This window comes from Saccostrea cucullata, unplaced genomic scaffold (assembly GCF_032062105.1).
Source record: "Saccostrea cucullata isolate Sc308-1 unplaced genomic scaffold, CSIRO_AGI_Scuc_v1 ctg890, whole genome shotgun sequence".
In the NCBI taxonomy this organism is placed as follows: Eukaryota; Metazoa; Mollusca; class Bivalvia; order Ostreida; family Ostreidae; genus Saccostrea; species Saccostrea cuccullata.
In genome coordinates, this window is record NW_026923885.1 from 209,109 (window position 1) to 220,947 (window position 11,839).

The 11,839-nt window shown below is 36.2% G+C and overlaps 1 protein-coding gene across 2 annotated transcripts; it reads right to left on the reverse strand.

Annotated features, from left to right (window-relative positions):
• Positions 1-207: 207 nt before the first annotated feature.
• LOC134265188 (sodium/glucose cotransporter 4-like) lies at positions 208-11,603 on the reverse strand. Of its 2 annotated transcripts, none has more exons than XM_062747444.1 (15): positions 11,424-11,603; positions 11,222-11,293; positions 10,754-10,858; positions 10,620-10,679; positions 10,398-10,502; positions 9,478-9,568; positions 8,926-9,006; positions 7,738-7,943; positions 7,180-7,315; positions 6,974-7,081; positions 6,673-6,823; positions 5,666-5,834; positions 5,302-5,514; positions 4,931-5,042; positions 208-825 (listed from the first exon to the last, which is right to left on the reverse strand). In XM_062747444.1, the coding sequence occupies exons 1-15, from the start codon at positions 11,505-11,507 to the stop codon at positions 614-616; spliced, it is 1,905 nt and encodes a 634-aa protein (XP_062603428.1). In that variant the 5' UTR covers positions 11,508-11,603; the 3' UTR covers positions 208-613. The 2 variants fall into 2 exon arrangements, with proteins under 2 accessions (XP_062603428.1, XP_062603427.1); XM_062747443.1 differs by having other exon boundaries at positions 4,925-5,042; positions 11,424-11,602.
• Positions 11,604-11,839: the final 236 nt, after the last annotated feature.

The following is an 11,839-nucleotide window of genomic DNA, read 5'->3' on the forward strand; positions in this document are numbered from 1 at the left end:
GTTTAAAAAATTAACTAAGCTTACTAAATACTTTGTTCTATAGGAATTTTAAGACTCAGAAATTCTAATACGCCACCGTTTTGCCAAAAATATATCTTTGCTAGATTTCAATCTTATAGTTACCCGTTTCTATTCAAAAATGAACAATTACGATTAGGAAAGAAAAATATGCCCAGTTGATTCATTTAGTCAGAAACAAGACAAGAATCCCTCAGTAAAGTAGAATTTATTACTGAGCTTGAGACGATGATTGGAGAACAGAAATTGGAAAACGTCAAACCATGTGTAAATGTACATTATTCTTAAACACTCTAGAGGTTACTACATACAACATACGTACTATAAAAGTTATTACATTCCACTGTAACAAAAAGTTTTATCTTACCCTATAAAGAGACTAACTATATTTTATAAGAACTACCCTCACTAAAGTAACATTTACGACAACTTGGTCACAAATTAATTACAATGTATACCATGAGGTTAAAAAAAAGGTTTACATGTAATGCGTTCAGTACTTCAGTATTATTACAAAAGAACATAGAAGACTAATATCTATGAAAAGCATTTTCACTACTAAATATGAATATGAAGATAATGAAAAAAAACCTTTCTAATGAAAAAATCCAGTAAGGAATGCAATAACCAGCATTAACACAATTGCGTTGACATTGAGAAGAATTTTTGATTTTCGACCCTGGTGAAGAAATTGTCGTCGCTTCTGTACAAGAAATTCTTCTATCTGATGTACGTCAGTGTGTCCGAAAAGAAAGGTAAGGATTTTCTGACAAACAGTCTTATCTTCCACTTCTCCATCTTCTTTTTCTTGAAAATGGAAATGTGTTCAGACTTGAGAATTGTGACACTTACCTCTAATTAACTTTTTCTGTCTGGAATCTCAACCACAGAAAAAAATAGGATTGAAGATTTTTATCCTCTTAACCGGTTACTCGGTAGAAGCCATAGTAATCGGTTAGTCGAAAATATTAAAGTATTTGAACAATCCCAAAAATCAATTTAATAAGAAAAATTAGCACAATTTTAGCATTTTCACTTATGTATTAAAGCTAATATCAAGTTAATTAAGGATCTCCAGATTGATATCGATAGGTAATTGGCCAGTTTAAGAGATGTTTATTGCTGTTTTTGGTTCCAAAGATTGTCAAAGCCGAGGGGAAAGGCAATGGGGTTAAGCTCCCATTGTCTATAAAATGCGTTTAATGGTATGCGCCTCCAATAGCCTCTTGCAACCAAGTCCAGCTCCTAGCCTGCTCGTATGACTTTCATCAAGTCCGGCGAAAGTGCTACTCATGATAGGAGAAGGAATGAAGTCGAGTCAGTCAGTCTGGGAAGACACCTTATCTAAGCGAAAGAAAACTGAGATTCCAAATCTCGGCTGCCTTGCGGCCAATGATGGAAATAGTGGAAAAGGGTAGGTGAAGAGGAAAACTCATATAAAACCGAATGGGCGGACTGTACTCAACATTCAGGGAAGAAAAGCAGTCTAGATAGGAAATTCCTAAATCAAACCACGTATTCGAGAGGATATTCGAGGTTTGCGTGGGGCTACATTGTAACAATCCTGCCTATAAAAAATGTTACAGGAGCATCAACGACAAACGAAACCATATAACCTGGACCAGATTGGATTCCTACTTCAAGGGAAACTATGATACTGTGAAATGAAAGACGAAAGTAACCTGCAGAGCTGGCTGTTGCTTTCTTACACCCAGGAAAACCATCAAATTCGCTACTTGAAACATCATTGCAATGTAGGAAGCTGAAGAACAACACAGGTAGCAAATGAGATTTTACAATATTTGTCTCCTTGGACTGATTGAGACGAGGTGGCTATAGACAGGAAAACTGAGGCTGACAAACGGGAAAACACTTTAATATCCACTATATACATCGCGAAGGGAGCCCCCACACAGAAGATGTAGGCCTGATGCTATCCCTGGAAGCATGACATGCTCTTATTGGATGGGAACCTGTCAACTCCAGGACAATAAAAGCATAGTTCAACTCCAGGAAAAGAAAAATCAAACTGAACATCACCCAGTGTTATGCCCCCAACAAGACTCTGACGACGAAAGAAAGACGCTTTTGACTATCAAATAAAGGTAGTCTTCGATAAAACAAGGAGAAAAAAATCATGACAATACTCATGGGCAACTTCAATGTAAAGATTGGAGCTAACATCACTGGTCACAATAAAGTCAGGGGCACAGAAGGACTGAGCTAAATAAAAGAGAATGACAAGAGATTTGAGGACCTATGCTCCCTTTACCAGTTTGTAAAAACAGGAAGCACTTTCTCTCATAAACAAATTCATAAGGTCACATGGATATCTCCTGGTCATGTTACAGAGAATCAGGTCGATCATAATTTCATCAATAAGAATTTTTTGAAGAGCATGGAAAGATGTCAGGGTGATGAGAGGAGAAGACGTTTTATCAGACCACCATCTTCTGACGACGGTATTAAGACTACGCCACAAGTAGTTTAACAATGTGAATAATCACGAGGACATCAAGGAAATGTGGCGAGATATATGTAAAAAAAAGTCCTCGGCAAAAACACAAAGAGCGAAACACTGTAGATACCATGATGAAGTTGTATTTGAGGAAGAAAAAAGCACTGAACACAAGCCAGACAAGAGTAAAAGGATGACACAGCCACAGAAAAAAGTAAAGAAATACATTAGGAAGGATAAACGTTTTAAATTGACAACCTACCTAAACAAGCTGAAAAAGAAGTGGGACAAGAAAACTTGAGAGAACTGTGTATGATCACAAAGAAGCTCTGAAAACAAGTTCCAGCAGAAAGACAAGTCAGTGAAGGATAAGAAAGGAATCTCTTCACAACAATAGAAGAACAATTGAAGAAGTGGGTAGAACACTTTTGAGATCTCCTAAAAAGACCATCACCAGAAACATCTCCGGACATACAACCAGACGAAACAGACCTTCATATCGACTGCGACAATCCAACATAGACAGAGATCAGGAGAGCAATTAAACACACTCAAGAATGGAAAAGCGACAGGGCCCAACGAAATACAACAGAGGCCATCAAAACTGATACAGAGACAGCTGCTGACATCCTATACAATCAGTACAAGAAAACATGTAAGAGAACATTCTGGAGGAATGAAAAGAAAGCATCCTTCTTAAGCTGTCTAAGAAGGGAGTTATGAGGGACTGCAGTAATTACTGCGGGGAATTATGCTTCTGACAGTGTCTGGCAAGGTCCTCAACAGGATCCTTCTCGAGAGGATGAAAAAATGCAATAAATTCCAAGCCACGTGACCAGCAGGCGGATTATAGATGCAGCAGACTCAAGATAAATTTTAAGTTAATGAAGATAAACACCATTGCCCAAATACCAGTCACAGTTGGTGTAGAGCTCATTAATGAGGTTGAGCCCTTCAACTACCTAGGGAGTGTAATTGAGAGACAGGTACATATCTCAAGTATATAAATGGCAAAGCAAAAAGTGTTATTTACAATTCTACAGAACATCTGGCCCTCTAAAAACATCGCAACACTCGAAACTGAAGTTCGTCCTGATGTATGGTGCAGAGACGTGGAGGGTGACCAAAAACAAATCTGCAGAAGATCCAGGCATTTTGCAACACCTGTATCAGACGTATCTTAACATCCAATAGCCTGAAAGCTAGGATTATGAATGAAGAACTTTGGAAGAGAGCAGGACAGGACACTTTGGGGTGCTGAGCTCATTTTTTTAAAGCATGTATCTCTGCTTTCATTTTCTGTAAGAGATACTGCAGCCATACTCATTATCATAGATGTCTGTACCGAAAGCAAGCAGGTTGTTGATTGATATGAATGGGTGTTAAAGCAAGCAGAGGCTAGTCGTTCCCTATCAAAATGACGAACCATAAAGAAAACATTAGTTATGTAGACAGCCTCGCCCAATATGTATTTTTTCAAGGACCCCACATATTTCCGTATTACCCCTCTAAGTGTCTACATAACGAATTTATGATATCCTGTCGAAGATTTCTTAATAAAGTACATTTTTCTGAATAAGCAAATTCTTCTGTAACAATTATTTACATTGTGACGTCGTTTCATGTTTATATGACGTTAGTTATTAGGCTCTTTGCGTGTTCAAATGAAAACAACGTATTGACTATGATATGTGCAGAATGGCACGTGGAAGGGGTATATTGATTTGATTTGTGGTGGGTAGGTCTCGTGGAGGGGGCACATTAGCAATATGAGGTGGGTAGACAGCATAGTATTGATTGATACAGTATTCTTCTCGACCAATGAAATTTCATGATTTTTATCAGAGGCAGAATATATCGTTATTATGCGCAAGGTTTGGGAGATCTAGATGGGGTATTTTTCTGTGATTGAGTTGAGGTATCAAAAATGGGGAAAATCCATAGATATTTTGAGGTATCGCCTATGAAGCGAAGTAAAATTACATTTTCATATTAATTTGGTGACTCAAAATACGTCCACAATCTTTTTGACACATGGAAGCTCAAGAAATCTCTATAATAACTATTGAATTAACTTGTATCAACTGGCAAAGAACAACTTAAATGTCATATTTACTTTGAATTTTCATTATTTTCTAAACACACTCTCATCAGGCTGTTTTGAGATTTGAGATTTTTAAGATTCCTTAAAATTTTTATAGTTTGGAGGTATTTTTAAAATACATCTTAATTAAACGTATCAAGAAGAAACTTTTTTATAATGATATTGTTTTTAAATGCCAAAAAATGCACCTCTTATCAAAACAACTGAAGTAACCTGCTTTAGCTCCAACATGTCTAAATGATAAGTATGTTTGACAACAAATGCATGTGTTTTATGGAACACGACTAATAGAAAATATATAGTTTTTAAACCTAACGTAGTTATATATTAAGTAATACACATACGCATACCTTGACGTGGTCCGTTTTCTTTAGTCTCAAAGTCTGCCTCAGATTGATTATCCAGACTTATCTCACCCGGTTTTTCCTGGCTATATCTGGTCCACCATGTCACCCCTTCAAGCTGCAATAAATGTTCAAAAATTAAGATATGAAATATTTCCAGTCATTAGAGTATATAAAAAAAAGAGTGAAACCATAATATATTATACGGTATTTCAATGCCTTCCATCGTCTTCAAGACACACCAAAAACGCTGCCTAACTTTATTATTTAACTAGAAACATATATAGGTTGAAAACATCCGTTATATTAAACTTAAGACGATTCATTTTCATCTTTAATTATTTTTCAGAAAGTAATGTTAAAGAAAGAGTGAATACCTCGTCAAGACTTCTGCGAGAAGTGAACATGCTGACACCCACAATGATACACGCTGTTATAAAGAGAAGCATTACTCCGAAATACAAATAGTTCATCTTCAGAATCGTCGGTCTTTGATCCATTTCTCCACAAGATGGCGTTGGATACACAAATTCTAGCACCAGACGTATTCCTCCAATAATGTTTGCAATGATAAGTCCAAAAAATGCTGCCTGGAAATAATGCATAATGTTGATTTATAGTCTTTTAAAGATTTACCGAGGAAATCTCTACTCTCAAATTTGATCTTTTTAGTTAATTTAAAATATATGTAAAAAAAAAGAAAAGAAAAAAAAACACGCAATTTCCATAAAATTGACTTACCGGTTCTGTGGTCTTTGTCCAAAAAATTGAAAGGAGAAAAACCACTCCCAAGGGTGCAGCAATATAACCCTCTACCGCCGTCATGTAAGTAAAAAGCTGCCCTCCTGCTGAAGACTTGATAATAGGAACCCAGAGGACGCTGACGCCACACATAAATACCACAAAGACACTGAAATCAAACATTGATACTACGATTACTCTGAAATCAAACATTAAAACTACAATTACTCTGAAATCAAACATTAAAAATACAATTACTATGAAATCAAACATTAAAACTACAATTACTCTGAAATCAAACATTAATGTTATGTTCCATCTAAAATCAAACAGTAAACATCACGATACTCTGAAATCACACATGAAAACCACATCTGCACTCTAAAATGAAACTTTTATTCAACAAGGATACCATAAAGCAAAGCATCCCCTTGCAAAGAGCTTATCTTTACATCAAGACAGCATGCGACATCAATCCCGATGCAAAATACGTCACTTCCGTTTTGCATATCACTATTTACTAACACACTCACAAAAAACATACACAAGGCGTTACTATATCCCCTCCAACTCTGTTGTGAGGTGATAATAAACACAGACACTTTACTAAAGCTGAAGTGATTCTGGTTCTCTGGCCAGCAGAGATATAGATACGACTGAACCCGAGCTCAGATATTCTAAAATGACGTCATAAACAAAATTTACGTCATTACGTTTAGATCGTGACTGTATGTTAGTTTTTATCTTCTCACCTAAATTAATAAAATCAACCCGGGCACCTCCTCCTAAATGGTCTAATAAAACTATATATTTTATATAAAAGGCACTATTCACGCAACAGTGTGTTTTTTATATGAAAATACTTGGAAGCCATAAAAGTGAGCTTCGTTATTATGAACACTTATCCATTAAAGGTGATTCTGTGTACAACTTTTGTCAATGCCGTCTATAGTGTCTATATATATAATTAAAATTTTCTAGACCGAGTACAGTTCATAAGTTTATACCGTCCCACCAGGAGAAGTTCCCTCTGTGTTGCTTCTCTGCGGATTCTTCTCCAGATGTCCATGGTAAAGATGGTACTGGAGCTATTAAATATTGAGGTCAGAGAGCTCATAACAGCGGAGAACATCACTACCATTAACAAACCACGCAGTCCTGAAAATTTTATACAGAAAGGTACATCTCCACGTTAATATTTTCTTTAAAGAACACTTGTTCATCTTGACTTCCAATTCCAAGTAGTAAATTATGGATTTTTATTTTATTTTAAAACTAATTAATCACAGTAAATTAATTATCACTTGCCGTAAGGTAGAAGCTCTAGCACCAGTTTTGGGTAGGCTATATTGGAGCAGCCGGCTGAATTGTCACACACCTTTTCACACACTGACGGCTCTGTACAAGCTACGTCATCTACAATTATTAGAGATATAGGAAAATAACAGTAACTTTCTCTGCCGTATTTGAAGTCAAAATTCAAAGACCTATTTATCTTTATAATGGCTGTTTACCTGGATACAGGACCCTACTGATCATCCCTGGAAATACCAGTAGGAACATTGGTAAAAGCTTTATATAGCCTGTCATAATGGAGCCGCCCTTCGCATGGGATAGGTTTTTGGCTGCTAGAGACCGTTGTACGATCATCTAGTAAGGTTAGAAGAGTATACAGTAATGTAAGTATTTTGAAATCATTACTTTTCATGGGGTTTAATTGTTTAACTCAAGTTGTTTTCAACGAATGAAGACACCAAGATTTCATGTCTACCACGAAATGTAAAATTTCATATGAATATATACTCAACCCGTCTTCAACCCAGAAATCCTTACAACGAATATTTGACCCCATTGAAAATATATGATTTTAGTGTTAAAATTTAAATAGATGAAACTTATCTCTGTGAAGTAGTAATAAAGAGAAGTAAAAACGTTTTACAAAATTGATTACCGGTATTTCATTCAGAAACAGGTACGTCATTTCTGTTTCAGAAAAGATGAATTGGTTACAAAAAGGATCGTAATTTTAGTCATATTGTTTGTAACGTGTTTACACATATAAAATGACACACCTGGTCACAGCACCAATACCAAGACGCACCAAGTGTTGACATGACCAGAATTGCCGGCCAGGGGTAGTCACTATTCACTGGGTCTAGGAATAAATGGAAGGCATCTGCCTTTGGCAAACCACATGACGTGTTTTCATTGCGAACGGATGGGATTGCATTCATATACTTTGCCTGAAGGTTTGAAAACCCACCAACTTCTTCAAAGCCTGAAAATGCAAAACATCGTATCCACATTTCAAAAGAAAATTAAATGATTACAGGAATTCGGAAAGTTCTAAAAATTCAAATTTGCTATGCTGTAAAAATATATACGATAAATATATCATAGAATGTACTGATTTGCTAAATGATAAACATTTGAAAATTGTCTTCTTAGATAAATATTTAATGCACTACCATTTCCGGTTGCAAAAACTGCTCCGATTATCAAGGTAGCAGCCTGAAATATTGACCATAATTACCGGTAACAATAAATGTTACAAACAACATTATAGCTGTAAGGAACATGTACCGTAACCGGTAACAATAACTGCTCCAAACATGATGAGGTCAGTCTGGAACACTTACAATAAACGGTAACAATTGCTGCTCTAATCAAGGAACACTTACCGAAGCTGGTAACAATAATGCTCTAATCGAGGAGCACTTACCAAAACTGGGAACAATAACTGCTCTAATCAAGGAACATTTACCGCAACCGGTAACTGCTCTAATCAAGAAACACTTACCGTAACCGGTAACAATAATGCTCTAATCAAGAAACACTTACCGTAACCGGTAGCAATAACTGCTCTATATCAAGGAACTCTTACCGTAACCGGTAACAATAACTGCTCTAATCAAGGAGCACTTACCAAAACTGGTAACAATAACTGCTCTAATCAAGGAACACTTACCGTAACCGGTAGCAACAATGCTCTAATCAAGGAACACTTACCGTAACCGGTAACAATAATGCTCTAATCAAGGAACACTTACCGTAACCGGTAACAATAGCTGCTCTAATCAAGGAACACTTACCGTAACCGGTAACAATAACTGCTCTAATCAAGGAACTCTTACCGTAACCGGTAACAATAATTGCTCTAATCAAGGAACACTTACCGTAACCGGTAACAATAGCTGCTCTAATCAAGGAACACTTACCGTAACCGGTAACAATAGCTGCTCTAATCAAGGAACTCTTACCGTAACCAGTAACAATAACTGCTCCAATCATCATGACAGCAGTCTGGAAGGTGTCAGTGTACATCACAGCTCTAAGTCCACCTACAGATAAAAAGTCCTTTAGTTAAAAGAATGTGATTAAATGGTAAATGGAAATGAATATAACCCTGCATCAAAAATTCAGCAACAGTACTTCTCTAGTTTTAAAAAAATATTAAAACGTTGGGAATTAACGATCAAAGTAAATCCTCAATCTACAACGATATATATGGAAATTGGGAATATGAAGTCAAACACGTGAAAGGTTTGATTCAGATAAAAATATCAAAGAAGGATGCATGTTTGAGTATTAAGACTTTTAAATATATACTGTAACACAAACGGAAATAAAACTACAACATGTAAAACGTACAACATGAGGCGATTGAAAAAGTGTGTTTGATTGAAGCTGAAGAAAGCTGCTCGTGGATAAATATTATTGATAAAACAAATAATTTTAACTTTTTCTTCCCAAATCTTAAAAGTCAAGTTAGACATAAACACAGAGACTGTATTAGTGGGTAATTTCCATACCTAATACGGTGAAAACACCAGTAATGAGTAGCAAGGCAATAATGGAGGCTAAAGCCATCTGTATGAACATAGATCCAGAAAAAATGCTCACCTGTCAAAAATTCGTAAAAATAAATAGAATCTCATAAAAACAAAGAAATAAAAATACTTAAACGATCAAATGTATTTGTTTCCAGGGTATGATTGCCAAAACCACAATAAAGGCGTATTGGCCAATGCTATTTCGAAGTTTCAGTTTTTTCTTTTTGTTTAAAATATCTTGCCATAAATGATACCAATTCCTGAAACCCACTGCTAAAATTTAAAAAGTCCAAGGAAGACATTTTCTTCATAAAAGATTTTTGTTTCCGGGCCTCGCCCACCCCTTCTGCAGATTTAGCGAAAAACACCATCCCTACATCCCAGACTGTAAAATTACTCTCGGCTGGTGAAAAACAATGACTATGAATGGCTTGTTTCTACATAAATGACTGTACATAAAAAAATATTAAAGATGACCTTGCTCTGGAAGGAGTTGTGCCTAACGTCTGCATATTCACTAAACCCATTGGGCTGAACTGCATATTCTCATAACTCAACGACCTAAATGCTTATTCTCTAAACCCATCGGTCTGAACAGCATATTCTCTAAAGCCATCGACATGAACTGTTTCTTCTCTAAAACCATCTGCCGAAACGACTTGAAATGCGTATATTATCTAAAACCACCGACATGAACTGCAGTCTCTAAAACCACCGACATGAACTGCATATTCTCTAAAACCACCGACATGAACTGCACATTCTCTAAAACAACCGACATGAACTGCATATTCACTAAAACAACCGTCAAGGCCTGAACTGATACGGAATGAAATGAGACTGAATTGGGGACTGGGTTTAAACTAAATAAAGGATTTACAAATGACAGTAATACTAACCACAAGTTTGGAGAGAATGTACAGAACAAGCGCCAGAGAACTGAGATAAACACGGATCCGCCCCCGTCCATGTCTTCGATGGAGGTATTCAGGTAACGTGAAAACCTGTAAAATACGAAAAGTTTGCACTGAATACACTTGTATCTACCACTTATATTTTTTTCTATAAATTGAAATTTGTTTTAAAAACAAACTAAACACTGAGATAATACATGTACTTACTCCGGCTGAAATGTATACGGGAAGGAATACCCATGCACAGGCCAAAATCTCGAATATAACCTAAAAGAATGAAAATAGATTGACTTTTCTGAGTTAACATTTGAATGTATTATTTTTGGTTTGAAAGGACTTACAAACCACTCGTAGAAGACGAGGACGATTCCTGAGGAAGCTCCGGCCCCCGCCAGGCCCACGAAGTGTTCACTGCCTATATTACTGGAGAAAATGGAGGCCCCAACCTACAGTTCGAAATAAAACCAAGACGACAAAATCAGTCTAAGTGCCGATGGCCCGAGGTTTCGGGCTGATACAGGATGTGATACTAGTATGGAAAAGTGTATGCATTATTCTTTACGTAATATACATGGAGATAGATGTTAATCTTTGCATATTTTAATAGGGAGATTTTTAGTTTTAAAAGTTACAAAACAAATTACAACGATTAATATGATACATTATATTAATCTTTATCAAATTTTGCATTCAAGTTATTTCCAGATACAAAATGTCAGATGCTATAGTACGAAGTCTTTAATTATTTCACGTCTTTACTCAATGCGTCCTTGAACTAGATAAGGATTTAAAAGAAAACACCATCTTACTGCGAACCAGGGCATGGAGCGCCCCGCTAGGAAGTACTGGTTTACATTCCCTCTGTTCGGTCTGCACAAAGACTACATGTTAAGATACAAACGCAGCATAAATAGTATACATAAATAAACAAGCATTTCTTTATGCATATTAATTGATAATTTTTTCTACTAATGAAATTTTTTCCCATTCGTCTTTATTCTGAAAACTTACCCATATTCCAATTCCAAGAATTAAACAGAAGTAAATGACCACCACAAGTATATCTCCCCAGTGATCCAAACCTTTCGTCGACATTTTGAGGATCACTGTGACCGTTTTCTGGTGCTGAATCCCCCCGTCCCTTGGATTCAGGGTTTTATTGCAGCAAGAGTGATAAGCCAGATCAAATTACTTCAAGAACTTGCATGTATTAGCATACCGAGTATATTTTATCAGCTTAATTTTACCTCGCGGTCATTTCTTTTTTGTTTTGTTTAGACTAAGTATCTAAATAGCAAAATAACCTACATAACACGTATATTTAGGTTCACTTTGTTATCGTGTCTGTATGGCGTTAATGTAAATGCATTAATCTATGTTTGCCTTTTTAAAGCAATCCATCTATGTATTACTGACAGCAATCAGAG

What these genes read in the sequence shown, in the direction of transcription:
- LOC134265188 (XM_062747443.1), bottom strand. Translation starts at nt 11,507, where the DNA reads ATGTCGACGAAAGGTTTGGATCACTGGGGAGATATACTTGTGGTGGTC. An exon ending in GGTATTGGTGCTGTGACCAG is followed by an intron (nt 7,316 to 7,737) that starts GTGTGTCATTTT and finishes TAACCTTACTAG; the next exon opens with ATGATCGTACAACGGTCTCT. An exon ending in GGACAAAGACCACAGAACCG is followed by an intron (nt 5,515 to 5,665) that starts GTAAGTCAATTT and finishes CATTATTTCCAG; the next exon opens with GCAGCATTTTTTGGACTTAT.